Raw genomic sequence first — 16398 nt, forward strand, 5'->3', positions numbered from 1 at the left:
TCAGTTGAGCATTGAGCTGGCTTTGAAAGAGCTGCAATCCATACATTACAAGGTGGAAACCTGTCCGCTTTATTCTGAGTGCTTTTAAAACTTCTGGGTGAGGGTTCCAAAGAAACGCATTCAGCTCTGATGACCTGAGAAGACAAAACACCACATTGGGTCATATGGGGAAGAAGAATGGCTAAAGTAGAAGCTGAGAAATAGAGGTTCCCTGTATGTACCCGGATCAGTCCAGACTCCTGGGTTTTGCCTCCCCTCCAGCAGATGGAGACAGAGAAGTTTTCACAAACTCTGCCCTATACCCTGAGTTCCATCCACAGTCCGTCAATATTCCTCTGTCTCCAGCAGAAGGATGGCTAAAGTAGAAGCTGAGAAATAGAGGATAGAGCAGGTCAGGGGCTTTGCCATCATCTCATTTGTCAGGCGTTTATTTGGTATAACTTTTGTAGTCTTCTCAGAATCCAATGCTGCATTCTGATATCTAGTGGAGGAAAATAAATACAATCTTCACTTTTGAGAGCAAACAACATCAGTTCTTTGAAAATCTGTGTGTTGGTTAGAACACTGCAGCACATAGTGTTATGAATTGTAGGTTCAGTACGAATCCTGGATTCATTGGTGATTTTGTGCGATAGTGAGAGACTCTGCTCCCACCCATTATTATGTGCAGCCTCTGGGACAGTTAGCCACAGATACTGGTATTGGCTGAACTCCAAAGCAAACTTCATTCTGCCCTGGTTACTACAGGTGACCACTGCTGTATTTGGACTTTGAGAAGGTGGCATAGTTGGAAGGGGAAGTCAGACGTGGAAGATGATTTGCCCTTGTCTTTGTGGTGCTGAGCTTCAGCATCCCCACCCAGACAACTTAAAACAATGGCCGGTATCTTAACCAGACTCAGCTGAGTGTGATATTAGAGTAGGTTCCATCAAGAAGTGCAGTATCATAATATTAATGAGATCTACAAGAGAGAAGATGACAGGCTACCAGTTTCAGACATACTCCTAGTGATGCTTACGTTTTATGCTTTGCGCTTTTATAGGTTACCCAGTCCTTGCTCCTGCTGCTTACTATGACCAAACAGGTGCTCTGGTAGTGAATACTGGTGCAAGAAATGGGCTTGGAGGCCCAGTTCGCCTCGTCGCTCCAGCCCCCGTCATCATCAGTCCCTCGGCAGCACAAGCAGGCAAGTATTTCTAGCATGAAACACTAACCAGTGGGGTGCAATCTGCAGACCACATGATTTGCAGTAGCTGGTACATGAGGGTCAAGAAGAAGGCATCTTCTAGTTACACTGGTGGGGGATGTCATCTGACGCCCAGATGGAGCACATTTCCAGAGTTTTCCAGTAAAATCTTGAAAGCCTTTCTGGGTTTGTGCAACAATTTCTGCATCTCCACAGTCACGTGGCATGCCTTAGTTTTCCAGTGGGAGCAGCAAATTCATTTTTCTGTCAGCTGCTGCTATGTTACTTAGACATTTTTTTTTCCAGGCAAAAGCAAACCTTAATGTATGTGTTATGGAGAAAGGCCAGACTGATTAGGGGTCTTTTAACTTGGAAAAGAGAGGGGATATAATTGAAATGTTATAAAATCATGAGTAGGGGGGAACTGTTACTTACCCTTTCAAACAGCACTAGTCCTGATTTTATAACATTTCAATTATATCCCCTCTCGGTTCTCTTTTCCAAGTTAAAGAGCCCTAATCTGGCCTTTCTCCATAACACATACATTAAGGCATGCTTTTACCTGAAAAAAAAAAATACTAATTTCTAAGTAACACAGCAGTGAGTGAAAAAGCACACTAGCGGCGAGTGAAAAAATACTTTGATTTATTTTAAATCTCTCAGTTGCTAGTTTCATGGAGGCAGAGACACCATGGACTGCAGCCTTCCGACCAATTCTGCCAGTGCCTGCACCTCTGGATGTAGGCCGAACACCTAGGGGCCCCATACCCTGCACCATACAGTGAGGATGAGGGATCCTATGACCCCTGGAGGGGAGGATCCAACGGGAGTCCTCCTCTGAGGACTCTGATGGTCTCCCGTCGGACCCTTCTCGAGATCAGTGAAGGAAGTCTCCGCCTGAGGATGTGACCTTCGCAGGATTTGTGAGGGTGATGGCAGAGGCCATCCCTTTTCAGCTTTTGGCAGAAGGAGGATGCCAGGCACAAAATGCTTGAGATCCTCCAGTTCGAAGAAAATTGTGGTGGTCCTGGTACACGAGATCCTTAAGGAGTTGCTGCTGAGGATATGGGAACACTCCCTCATAGTGCCTCTGTTAACAAGAAGGTGGACGGAGTCTACCTCATCCAAAAGGCTGCCGGATTCGATAAGTGTCAGCTGACTCACCAGTTGGTGGTGGTCGAATCCGCTCTCAAGAGGGCCAAGCGCCCCCAGGGAAGGACCACAGAGCAATGGGAGGAAGGTGTTCCAAGGTGCCATGCTTATTGCCCATATTACTACCTGCCAGCTCTACAAGAGCCAGTACTCGCAGGACATCTGGAAGCAGGTGCAGGAGGTGGCTGAGCAGCTGCCTCAACAGCAGCAAGACACCCTCATGTCGCTGCTGAACAAGGGTCTGGAGTGCAGAAAACATGAGGTCCATACGAGCTTCAATGTTTTTGAGATGACATCGAGAGTCCCTGCTGAATGACTGCTGCAGGCCTCGGATCTCCGACCGGAATTACAGGAAAGACTTGCTGATGTGCCATGCACGGGAGAGAATCTCTTCAGGGAGAGGGTGAGGGATGCCCTCCAACAACTCTCTGCTGGTACACTGACCCGTCCTCTTCATCCAAGAGGCCTTTGAGACTGGGGCCCAGAAAGACTATCTTTCGCCAAAGGAAGTACTATCCTCCAACGCCTCGATCCTGTCAGCACCATTAGAGCTCTTGCGACCATTCCAGGCATCAGAGAGCTTCCAAAGCCCAACTGGCTCCTCGGTCAAATCTGAGGACTGGGATCATAAGTCAGTTGTCCTTACCTGTGATTATGGACCCTCTTTTCAGGGGCAGGCTGTGGTTCTTCGCGAATAAATGGCCCAGTATAACCTCAGACCAGTAGGTTCTGTCCAACATCAGGGGTACCAATTAAATGTATCGGGTGTCCTGCCAAATTGCCCTCTGTGCCCACATTGCAGGCTAATAGCACATCAGGAGGTAGTATAAGTGGAGTTCGCCCTCTTAACGGCCAGACCGGTCGAGCCTATACCACCAGGGCAAAGAGGGCGGGGATTCAACTCCAGGTACTTCCTGATTCCAAAGAGAATAGGAGGACTCCGTCCCATCCTAGACCTCTAAGGGTCTTGGGGACTGGCTTTGCTCCCTTGACCTGAAGGACACATACACTCAATTCGCGATCTTCCCCAATCACAGGAAGTATCTCCAATTTGAGTTGCTTACCTGTAACAGGTGATCTCCAATGACAGCAGGATGTTAGTCCTCATGAAACCCGCCCGCCACCCTGTGGAGTGAGTTTCTCCTGTTTATTTTATTCGTAATTCTATGTTATGAGACTGAAGAGAGACCCTGCGTGGATGCGTGGTATAGGGCATGCTGGGCATGCTCAGTGTGCCTGGTCAAAGTTTTAGAAAGTTTGACATAAGTTTTCTGCATCGGAGCTCCATCGGATGATCTCACCTATGTGTGAGGACTAGCATCCTCCTGTCCTCTGAGAAAACCTGTTACAGGTAAGCAACTCTGCTTTCTCTCTCTGTTAACGTTTTTAGTTGAGTTTTTCAAAATCTTCAAATTTTAATTTTTAACGTTGCTGTCTCTGGATCTTATTTCTGCTGGGGTCTCCAACCAGCCTTCCCAGCTAGGAACATCCCTTTTCTTTTGCACTTGGACCATCTGCCTTCAAACTTTCTTCTTTTGACTTTTTATGACTTTTTTTTTTTTTTTGTGGTGGCAGAAAAGGGGGTCAGTGGCTTCAAGAAGTGCTCAGGCTGTGGGCTGCATATCAGACCATCACAAGATCTGCTACAAGTGCTTGGGCAAGGATCATGATGTATCCCATTGCAGCATCTGATCTAGGCTGTCATCCAAAATCCTGAAGGAATGAAGAAAACATCTGGATACACTTAACCAGCGCTAAAAACGTAGATAAATGCACAAAGACCATGGGGAGCCACACAAAATCCTAGAGGTGTGAAAATGCTGAAGGGAAGGTATTGACAACTTCGGCACCGAAGCCTAAGGATAGATCTAGGGCATGAGACAGATCTTGTTTTGCTAAGGTTGTCATCTATTTTTTTTTTTAAGGGAGTTTTAACCCACCAAAAAAAGTTCTGTGTTGGTGGGATTCTTGTTTCCTCATTTTCTCTAAGACGACCCTTAGCTAGCGAGTCCACTTAGTTTAATTAAATCAGAGAAATTGAAGTTGCTTACCTGTAATAGATGTTCTCTGAAGACGAGGGATTTGCTGGTCTCTACTGGAGTTAGCCTAATGACCTGAGGCATACTGGACAACTGTGGTGAAGCAGACATTGGTGCACAGGCCCAGAAGTACCTCCAGGTTTTTCCTGGAAAGCTCCGGAAATGTGTTCCATGTTTTGGCGCTGTTGGATGACATCGCCTGTCAGTATGGCTGATTCCCCTTTCTTCAGTGAAAACCTGTTACAAGTAAGCAACTTCACTTAACTGTAAATAGGAGTAAGGTACAGGTTCATCTGATGTCTTACTTTTACCAGACTTAATTTATCAGACATTTAAGATTGTCAGGTAAAACCAAATTGTTTGCTCTGTTAACAGTAGGTAAATAATAAATTACATTGCGTCATCAGGATGCCTTAAACATTGCTGTTTTGCGCATGTGGGGGTGGGGTGGTGGTTTTTTTTAATACAGTTTTTCCTGTTAACATACAGGCCTTGTTTTCATCTGGGTCCCAAGAGATGGCAGGGCAAAGGGGAACATTTTGAAAGTACAACAATGGAAACGTTACGTCATCCCAACCACATAAATAGAAATTCAAAGCGTTTGCAAACATGTTCAGCTGTTATATGCTTGGCACCAGTTCAGAACTGTGAAGATTTGAGCTTTGATGCAAGTAAAGGAAAATTCATTTCAAGAACGACCAAGACTTTTCTTTTCTCTTTTAATTCTCCTGGAATAAAGTTTTCAGATTGTCCATTTACATCGACCACTCTCAAGGAAGAAAGTGTTTAAAAATGGGAGTAGCAAGTCCAGAGTTAACTTTTATACACAAGCTACTGATTTTCCCTATTTTTATGAAATTGGCAGCTCTTTATTTAAGCAATGTAATGTAAAGTATTTGGAATTTTCTTTATTTTGTTGGTGGAATGTATTTTTGACTTTCAAGTAGCTCTGCCAGTGAAACTGATGACAGTCAGCACTGCTGTCCAAAGTGCCAAAACTGGTAGCTATTTTGTCAGCTGGATTAAATTAAGGAAGATGTCCTAGCGCAGTTTTTTTGAAAGATCAATTACCCATTTGTAGGCTTTTTTTGCTTCCTCTCCTTAGGATCAGATTTATGTTTGAGACAAAAAAGGAGGAACAAAATAATTGCAAAAAGCCAACAGATCAATTTGCACAATTTTAAAACGGTGCATGCTTTTCCCACCACATGAAAACTACTGTGGAAGCAAAAACATGTAAAAATAAAAAAATGCAAAATTTAAGAATATGGCCAAAGCCCTACAATGCTTTTTATACACGTTTTTGCTTGCAGGGTTTTTTCTGTAGAATTTTATTCCGCTTTTTCTAGAAGTTGCAAGAAATTAACTCCTTGAGCAAAAGATGCTCTATTTTAACATTGTGCAAGTAGAAATTGTACACTGTTTTTTTTGTCCCCACAGCTTAAACATGTCCCTTAGGTCTGCCTTCTGCTTTTATCCTATTGTGTTATATTTTAGTGTGAAAAAATCTTCTATGATTATTTGTATTAAAAACCTCTTCTCAGAGTTTGTTCTTGGGTTGTTCATAATTCTATTTGCACACAACAGATTTGCGCAAGCAGTGATTGGGATAACAGATTATGTGATGAGACCACTCTGTAGGAAGAAATTTAAAAAATCTTAGTATTTTCCCAGGAAAAAAATGTTAAATCTGAACAAAAAGGTTTCTATCCATTTATCTGGCAACTTAATTAAAAATAATTTTGCTCCACAATTTTTTTTTTTAGATAACTTGGCATTCCTGAACATACCCAGATCAGTCCAGACAAGTGGGTTTTGCATCCCTACCAGCAGATGGAGGCAGAGAACTAAAAACTTGGAGGCACTGCTACATAACTGAGAGAACTACCTGCAGACCCTCAGTATTTCTCTGTCTCCAGCAAATGGTAGAGGTGCAAACCTGCAGTTCTGACTGAAAGTAAGCTTGTGGAGACAAGTTGGATCAGCTCCCTGAGGTATTAGGTTCCTTTTTGGGCCATCGCTTGGGTCGAACCGGACAACCGGGAGGTTGGATTTCCCTGACTGCAGTAGCCCGCAGTGCCAGAGACCTTGATAGCCAGGGGACTGGCTCCGTCTTGGGCTCTGAAGTCCCCTCCTCCCAGCCGCTGTCTCGGTTAAGGGAAGTACCCTTTTGTTTTCCTCTGCTTTAAGTTGTTTTTGTTGGGGGGAAAAAAAAGAAGGCAGTGGACGTGAGCCAGGAGATTTAGTCAGTGGCTCAGTGACTGGGGCGGTTGGACAGCGGGAGCTGTGTTTGAATTAAAAAAAAAATTTTTTTTAATCACAAATCCTGGTATAATAAGCTTGTTTTTAAAAGAAGTGAGTTCTAACAACCAGTTTCTCTGATCTGTCAATTTTGTCTCTATCAGTGTTTTCTCCCTCCCCCACATCCTTACTGGTCAGCTTTCCTATCTCTCCGGTGTGCTCCAGAATAATGTTTATCAAGCCTTTTAGGTTATGGCCCCCTTCTTGTTTAATGTTTTTAAACCTCGCCTTTCTTTCCCACAAAAGAAACTAATTTTTTTAAATTGCAATGCACTGCACCGTGATTAAAATTCTATCAAAGCAAACGTTTTTGTGTGCTCCTCCTACCCCTTTACAATGATCCTTTCCCTATCCCCACCATCCTCCGGCCAATCCCAGGTTTGACAATCAGTGCTGTAGGATTATGGTGCTCAACTGGATTGATCCTCTGTGTCGTCATCCTCCAGTAGCTCCTTTAGCTTTCAGACTCTTCCTTATGAATATGCATAAGATATACTTGTATTTATTGGTTTTGAGAACCAGGTTGATGTATACATTATCATATACATTCATTGGGATAACTTAAATACCAAACCAGCTGGGAGGCAGAACCTAAGTTATTGGTTTGAGCACGGCTCCTTTAAAAGGCCTCCGTTCTTGCTTTCCATAAAAACCTGCTCTTGATTGGTTGAGATCATTATATCTGATTTTATTTTATTTACTTTCTGTTTCTTTCATTCTAGCAGTTGCAGCAGCTGCAGCTTCAGCAAATGGTGCAGCCGGCGGTCTGGCAGGAAGCACGAACGGACCGTTCCGCCAGTTAGGAACGCAGCAGCCCCAGCCTCCGCCCCAGCAGCAGCCCACCAGTAACTTGGCCTCCAGCTCCTTTTACGGCAACAACTCTTTGAGCAGCAATTCCCAGAGCAGTTCCCTCTTCTCCCAGGGCTCTGCACAGCCAGGAAACACTTCGCTGGGGTTTGGAAGCAGCAGCTCCTTGGGAGCTACGCTGGGATCAGCTCTGGGGGGATTTGGAACTGCAGGTATTAACCACGATGGAGCTTGAAAAAAGAATTAAGAGCAGACTTTTTTTTTTTTTTTTTGCCAGTTCAGCATTTGGGTTTGCATTGGGGATGGTACAGTGGATTCCCATCATAAGATTTTCCAAATTGTTCTGAGGGATAGCATTAATCAACTGCCAAGCCCAGGAAAAGCTTTTTTTTTTCTTATTATAACATTCTTGTGCTACCTGAAGATGACTGCAGTACAGGGATACTTATGTGATTCAAGGGAGCACAGATTTGTGTTATCTCAAGGCAGAAAATGTTACAGATAGAGAGTGATCTTGACATTCTCTCAGGAGTAATACAGTCTGGTCCTTGAATACCTAGGACTGCTTTTCAGTAGAGCTGGACAAAACGAGCATAATCAAAAACTCTTATCATTAGAACTGCTGTAGGTAAATAAATGGCACCAATATTCATTGTGGCTTTCTCAAAAATTAGACTTGTTAGCAGCACTTGTAGACTTTGCTAGTCAGTAGTCTTCTTTAAAATTATTTGTATTAAATTTCAAACAATATCAACAGAGATTAAATTCTATAGAATGCAAACACTGCCAAGGAAATACTGACAATATAAAAAATGCATTCTGTATAATAAGTTTTCAGTCTCCAAATAAAGAGTTAGATACAAGATTATAAAGCACCTTTTTTAACACTAGGTAGAGAAAATGTAAGGATTCATAGGTATTTTGCAAATGTTGTACTGAGTTGTAGATACACATAATAATTTTGGTATTCCACAGCAAATTTCCGATTCTCATGGGATAAGCTAACCTATATCTGCGGGGCCTTGACTGCAGAGTGTGTGGGTAGTCTTGCCCTCCTTTTGGGCATTCTTTGTTAGTATTGTCTGCATTTTGACTTCCATCCCCATATGATATGCTGTTCACTTCATATCTCCAGTCATTTTATTATTATTACATGCGATGTGCATTCGTGGGCATTCATTTCTTCTGTTTTGGTGGATAAATACATGCATACGCTACGTTTCCCCGTGTCTACTAGAAAGTCTGTGAGGTACGTGGGTACCTGCCTAAACGGAAGAAATGAATGCACATGAACATACATCCTTAGTAAAATTCAGTTACCTAAATTCAGTAAAACATACAAAAATACAATCTAAAATAATCAACAGTAAGCAATTATATAAAGGTAAAAAACTTAATATATCCTAAATATAAAATGAAACAATGAATGTCAACAAATTAAAGCAAAACATGGTCAAGTAAAAATAAGAATAAATGAATAAAAACAAAATAATACAATCAGAAACTTGTAATAAAATCAGAATTAATTGAACAGAATGAATAAAATACAAAATAAAACCTAAAGCATTAAAAACATAATTTATACACAATTCTAGCAAGGCCTTTAAAACATATGATCTAGCCTAGTGGGACAGGCAGTAACTTAAAAATACAAACAAGTTGGTTGGGAAAGCTTGCCAAAAAAGGGAAGTTTTCAAGGCTTTCTGGAATTTAGAAAATTAGAAAGGCACCTGCTTCATTGAGAATACACAAAGCCTTTATTTACAAGCTGTTTGAGCTCTGTCTGGCGATGACGACACACTTGCCCTCACTGAGAAAAGTGGTAAAGTAATGAGAGCTTGTGAACTTGAAAATTCAGAACCAGGCTTGAAGAGCAAACAGTATGTACCTAAATCTTTAGAACCATTATCTATTTAGATCATGGAAAGTTTACTCAGGACAGGTAGTTCTCCCTCCCCCCCCCCCCCAATGATTGATATAATACCGTAGTGATGTTACTGTGAGCCTTTGCTGCTCCAGGCATGGGGATGGACTTCCTACCAATGAGGTTCTGTGATGACTTTTTTTTTAAATGAGGAAATCTGTCTTGCCTGGCATGTAACCCACTTGTATATACTGTGATTACTCTTTCTTTTTTTCAAGGTTGAAGATTATTTCAAAATAATGTAAACACTACGTCAACAATAGATTGTTCAAATATTTCAAAATTTCAAATTTTTTCAAAAACCAGATCCCATTAAATAAGATCCCATTATTTATACATTGGGTGCAAATAGTTTATAGACCTTCATACCATCCCGCGGTCTTTTGAGCATCTCTGCTCTTTATTTAAGCCGCTTGTGGGATCATCTTTAATCATAGGTCTTTTTTCACCCATATCCAAATTTTTCTTTTTTCTTTTTTTGTTTTTTCAAGCAATTTTCGTTTATATAAAATATGCTGTAAGCTATTTCAGAGCAAGCTATTGACATCCTCTTATCATTTCACTTTCAAAGTGGTAAGTTCAAGGTACTTTCCTTTCGGTGGTAACAGAGTACAGTTCGACGTGATCACGTTTCGCGTCCAAAGCTGCCTCAGGAACTTCTCTGATAGCGGGTTAACTCTCCATTGTTAATGGGATATTCTTGGTTGCATTTTAATTCTTTCTGAAAAGACAAAACGTTATTACAACCATTTTCTTGGGATTGAACTCGCCTTGCCTTGCTCCTGGGGTGTACTTACAAAGCCGCGAACGTATATCATTGCGTCGTCGCGGTGCGGGAGATACCTCCTACTGAGGTGATCTCCGCGATCTCACTTTTAAGCGCATGCATTCAGTATGAATTGGACAGATTATTTATGATTATGCACAAGTGCAACAGGGTTAAATTGGCTTGAATTGAGAATCACCAGAATTCACATGAACTGGGCCCATTCAATTTCTCGATTCAGTCCATGTGGGGAGACAGTGTTTAATTGGAAAATCCACCGCTGTTTGTGTTGCCTTAATTGTTTAATCCTGTCACCACCGCGCCAATGTTTAGAAATATATTCCAATACTGTCCAACTTATATCTTCAAAGCTATGTTGGTGCGCCACAAAATGCGCCACTAAAGGCGCTTCGGTCTTTCCTGTTTTTAGACAGCTTTTATGTTCGGTCAATCTTGTTCTCATCAATCGCTTTGTCATCCCAACGTACATTAAATCACAGGGGCAAAAAATCGCATATACACGAAGCTGACTTGACAGGAGAATTTCTCAGGTAGAGCGATTTGATGTCCAGTGGCTGATGTGACCATAGTTTTGAGTGATTTCAGCGTGCAGAAGCTGCAGCCTGAACACTCTGTTACCATAGGAGGGAGAGATGGGATTTTATTGCTGGCGTGCACGACGTGGTCTTTCACATTGGAGCCTCTGCTGTAGGCAAATCGTATTGGGTCTTCAAAAAGGGGATGGATTTGCTGTAATATTTTCCAGTGATGGCGGATGACCTGACTGATACTAGAGGACTTCATTGTATGTCTCAGTACCTGAGGCAGCTTTGGACGCAAAACGTGATCACTTCGAACTGTACTCTGTACCACCGAAAGGAAAGTACCTTGAACTTACCACTTTAAAAGTGAAATAAGAGGATCTCAATAGCTTACAGCATACTTTATATAAATGAAAATTGCTTGAAAAAAATGAAAAAAGAAAAATTTGGATACGGGTGAAAAAAGACCTATGGTTAAAGATGATTTCACAAGCGGATTAAATAAAGAGCAGAGATGCTCAAAAGACCGCGGGATGGTATGAAGGTCTATAAACTATTTGCACCCAATGTATAAATAATGGGATCTGATTTTCGAGAAAATTTGAAATTTTGAAATATTTGAACAATCTATTGTTTTGACGTAGTGTTTACATTATTATGTAACCCACTAGTGCCATTCCATATTTTATTCATCCCAGAAGTGCTACAACAGTTTCAGGGAGCTTTCCATGTGGCAAATCCCATTTTTGTATCTGCTTTCCTTTTCAGTTGCAAACTCAAACACGGGCAGCGGCTCCCGTCGGGACTCCCTTACTGGCAGCAGTGACCTGTACAAGAGGACATCCAGCAGTTTAACACCTATTGGACACAGTTTTTATAACGGCCTGGGATTTTCCTCCTCTCCTGGACCTGTTGGCATGCCCCTTCCCAGCCAGGGACCTAGTCACTCTCAGACACCACCACCCTCTCTGTCTTCTCATGGCTCATCATCAAGTTTGCATTTGGGTAAGAAATTAAAAAAAAAAAAAAAAAAAAAGTTCAGGGTTCACACAATGAAGAGCATGGTGGTCTGTCAGGCATCTTTTTTTTTTTTTTTTTTATGTTAACTAAAACACTAACAGGAATTAAACAACCAGTCCATCTACCTAATAATCCCAAACCAGGCCCTATAAAAACAGGGTATCCCAGAATGTCCGCCACCAGTTGCGTGACTTGAGACCAGAAATACCTGACACTTTAACAGTGCTACCACATATGGTTGAAGATGTCAATCTCCCCACGCTTCCTCCAACGTATGTTACTGGAATGGTGATTGGGCCTGACTCCTTGGGGATGCAGATGAAGGATATATATATATATATATATATATATATATATATATATATATAAAATTTTATTTTTTTTATTTTTTTTTAGTAAAAAAGGGGAATCCAGTAGGTTCTGTGTAACAGTCTCATCATCAAGGCCACCCATTTCGCACAAATAGAAACATGGATTGAAATACGTGCCCTAATCCTGATACAGACAAGCCGTCGAAGGCTAGGTTGGGGTTATCTGATAAGTTTAATGTAAACAACCTGGTTAAAACGTTCCATCTTGTGGATGTCTGGAGGCAGCAGGACCCTTTGGAGAAAGACTATACTTTTTTCTCGCCCAGACACGCAATGTACAGTAGAATTTATTACTCTGTGTACTTCCAGTCTTGACTCCACTGTACTGCATAGTGCAGTTTTGACATGCAAGCTGTTGGATCATCATCTGGTTCAAATTCAGCTCCAATTCACTTCTAAGTCTTGTGACTTTACTTGGTGGTTGAATGTCTTTTGGGTGACCAGGAGTTCCCAGATTTGATTAAAAAAGCTGTCTCAGAATTTAATGAGTTTAACCTGGAAGGGGAGTACGAACTGGGACTCAGATGGGCGGCCATTTTGCGTTGAAGGATCATAGCTTATGCAAGCCATCTCAAGAAAGAATGTAGAAAGAAGGCTGCTGCTGCTCTTGATTAAATTGCATGTCTGGAGGAGAGGCAAAAGCAAGATTTCTCCCCACACATACAAATTGTTGGAGGCTAAGTGGAGGGAACTAAAATCAGTGGAAACAGAAAAGATTGGGCATGCTCTTACTCAAGGTTAAAATTCTGTGAACACTGGGATAGGCCAGGTACTTTGCTGGCTAGGTTAAAAAAAGAGTGGGTGACGGGAGTGTGGCCACCAACAAGATGGGTTCTGCTCTCTCCTGAGCTACTTTTACTGAATTTGCTGCACATCCCACGTGGTTTTGCCTTCTGGTGTACCTAGAACTGTTTCTAACTCTCCCCGATGGCCGCTAAAAAGAAAAGACCCGATTTTAAACAATTTTCCTACATGAAAATGTCCTCCGAAAATTTGGGCCTGGGATGCTGGAAGAGGGCTTGGTACAGAGTGAATCTGCATCGGAGGCAGTCACGTCAGGCGGTAAGTCAGAGGGACATCTGCAAGATCTCCCAACCCGTGCAGAGTTTAGGCAGTGGTTTTGTGACATTCAAGGACTTGCGAGAAACTAAACAGGACCTGATGCGCTTGATAACCGAAATGAAGGAGGAATTGTCTGAGAGAGAGCGCCACGTGGATGACCGTGATATGCATTTGGATGTGCAATCTGAGAAAGTGGGGAAATTAGAATCCCAATGCTGCCATCTCTCTCAAGAAAATATAGATGTTCGAGATAAAATAGAGGATTTGGAGAATCGAAATTGCTGCTGCCATATAAGTTTTTGCAGTATCCTGGAGACTGAGGATTGTCATGCAATAGTTAAAAATTTGTGCACCTTTTTTCTAAGCTGGAATCGTAATCCTTGACGCCTGAGGTGGAATTAGAGAGAGCGCATCGGTCATCGGGACCTAAAGTGGGGAATGCACACTGCAATATAGTGGCATGTTTTCACCATTTCCCAATTAAAGAGAAGTTCTTTACTGAGGCCAGAAAACAGCAAATCTGGCTTTGGGAATTGCATACTATCTCAGTCTTTGCTGATTTGTCACTGTAAAAACAAGATTGGACTTTAGGAAATAACATCTGTGAAAAGAGGGGATTTGTTATCAGTGATTATTCCCCTTTGGCCTAGCAATTACTATTCGGGGCACGACTTCCAGAGTTAACAAGGTGGAGGAAGCAGGCTTCGTTGTTAAGAAAGCTCCATCTCAAAGAGTGCCGGTGACTCTGATGAAAGGTGATACTCCTGGATGGCAGAGAGTGGGGAAAGGAGGTCGAAGGCTGAGGAGGCACTCAGGAGAGACTTTCAGTAAAAGACAGTGGATAAGGTGGAATTGTTTCTTTAACTCTGCATTTCATTTTCATTTTCATTTAATAAAATTTATTAATCGCCTAACACTAGAAGGCCTAGGCGATATACAAAATAAACATACATAATAATAAAAACAAAACCATAAATATTACACTCATATATATAGGTTTCATAGAAACCATATCAAATTATTCCAAACTAACATTAGGGACTTATCCCTAAAAATTCACTAGATTGCATATCTGAAGTAGATTTAACAGGGAAATTCAACAATTAACACTCCATGATTTCACAATAATATCGTAAAACATTCACATTGTAATTATACAATATTAAATGCATTGGTTTCCTTGGTGTCACTTTCGGTTATGCAAATATATCTGCTGACATTAAGACAGCTTTTCACAAGGGTCTGGTGGGAAAGTGCAGATAACTTTTCTTTATGAGAGTTTATTTACTGTTATTTGCTCGGGAGGGGTGGGGGTGCAGACCGTATGTTCTCTCTCCTCCTACTGCATTTGCAGTTCTGCTATGGTGTAATAGCAGCTGGTTTTGGTTTGGGGGGGGGGGGGTGCAGAAGGGGAAGAGAACGTTTCCAATGTTTCGGTGGGAGGGATGAGGCGCACAAGCTCTGATATACGCATCACAAGGGAAGTGATTGTGGTTTAGAGGGAATTTATTTACATTCTGAAATTTTAGTTTCTATGAGGAGAGAAGTATTAGCACAGCATGTGAAATTTATTTTCTTATTTTTAATTCTCTATGATGGCTGGAATATGTGTAATATCCTTAAATGTTAAGGGATTAAAAATCCCCCGCAAGTGGCAATTGCATAAGTCTGAGATACTGGATATGAGAGCTACCATTGATTTCTTGCAAGAAACTCATTTAAAAAAGTGCTATGAGTTTCTCTTAAAATGGTCTTTTTTTTCCTTGGCAGTTTTTTGCTGCTGCAGCTAAGATGGAGAAATATGCAGGAGTGGAGGTTTTATTTCATAAGGATTTCAAAGGTCTGATTACTAGTGGTTATGCTGATCCCAACGGTAGATATATATTGGTTAAGTCTGAGTTAGAGGGAGAAGTCTATTCCTTGCTAAATGTTTAAGCTCCTACTGTAAGACAGGAAGACTTCTTTGTCTCTTGGTAGAGTTTTAACATCAGAAGGGGAGGGTCATTTGATTCTAGCCGGTGATTTTAATTTGACCTTATCTCCGATGTTGGATAATTCGGGAGTGGGGGGAGACTAGTTTCAGTTCTAGTGCATTATGAGCTCAGCTAATGAAACAATGGGATTTAATAGATGTCTGGAGACATCAGTTTCCTCAGGGAAGGGATTAATTCTTTTATTCTTGTCCTCATAAGTCGTACTCCAGGATTGATTTCTTTCTTGTGGATAAATTGGTGTTACCTATGATCTCTCATGCAGAGAGAGGCTCCATTTCCTGGTCTGATCATGCTCCTGTCTGGGTGACTATGCAGTGTCGCAGAGAGAAGCATGGCAGACAATACTGGAAACTCAATAATACTTTATTAGGAGATTCCTTTTGTTCTAAATTGGCTGAAGATATTAGAGAGTACATAGCTATTAATGATGTGGAGGATATCAATCCATCTCTCTTCTGGGATTGTTTGAAAGCTGTTATTAGGGGGCACTTGATCTCCCAGGCTGCCTTCATCAAGAAGGAAAAATTTGAGAGGAAACAGAAATTGCTAACTGAGCTTTTAGATCTGGAAAGACTACATAAATGTACTTTGTCTACTTCAGTATATGGGCAGGTACAAAAGATTAGGGATGGTTTGCAGACAATAGAAATTGAAAACATAGAGTTCCAAATGAACGGGTAAAGCAAGAACACTGAGTGGGGCAATAAAGCTAGTAGATTGTTGGCTCATATGTTAATGAAGCATATTTATCAACATCAAATTACTAAAATTAAGGTGGAAGAAGAGGATATGTTGACTTCACCCAGGGATATTTATTTTTTCATTTTTATATACTGATGTTCCTGTATAGAATACATATCGCACATATACATATTAGGCAATGATTCATGCATTTTTATGAGAAATTATACGATGCGATATCTCTATCACAAATAGCCAAATAGATGCTTTCTTGGACTCAGTAGAACTTCCGAGTATTACGGAAGATGAACAGCAAGTTTTTGATGCTGAAATAACCTCTTTTGAAGTATTGCAGGTGATTAAGGACTTGAAGAAAGAAAAGGCTCCAGGATTAGATAGCCTCTCCGCCCTCTTTTACAAGAAGTTCTCTTCAGAAAATAGTTCCCAAATTGCTGAAGTGGTTTTATTCGTTGCGTGTTGGCAGTTCCTTGTCAATGGGAGCCAATGTCGCTGGGATAACTATTTTGCCCAAGCTGGGTCGTGATCCAACCCT

The 16398-nt window shown here is 41.4% G+C and overlaps 1 protein-coding gene and 1 non-coding gene across 15 annotated transcripts in view; both read left to right on the plus strand.

The window, feature by feature from the left end:
• The window catches only part of PUM1 (pumilio RNA binding family member 1), a 193194-nt gene that overhangs the window by 124802 nt on the left and 51994 nt on the right, over window positions 1-16398 (plus strand). For 13 of the 14 annotated variants that reach the window (XM_029619118.1, XM_029619119.1, XM_029619107.1 and 10 more), the window contains 3 exons: window positions 1043-1186; window positions 7401-7697; window positions 11486-11722. In XM_029619118.1, the coding sequence (XP_029474978.1) occupies window positions 1043-1186; window positions 7401-7697; window positions 11486-11722 (678 nt within the window). The remainder of the gene's footprint in view (window positions 1-1042; window positions 1187-7400; window positions 7698-11485; window positions 11723-16398) is intronic. The other variant, XM_029619108.1, reaches the window with a different exon arrangement.
• LOC115073575 lies at window positions 9268-9350 on the plus strand. The gene has a single exon (XR_003852060.1). It is a non-coding gene; the product is annotated as a small nucleolar RNA SNORD103/SNORD85 (small nucleolar RNA).

This window comes from Rhinatrema bivittatum, chromosome 11 (assembly GCF_901001135.1).
Source record: "Rhinatrema bivittatum chromosome 11, aRhiBiv1.1, whole genome shotgun sequence".
Lineage (NCBI taxonomy): Eukaryota > Metazoa > Chordata > Amphibia > Gymnophiona > Rhinatrematidae > Rhinatrema > Rhinatrema bivittatum.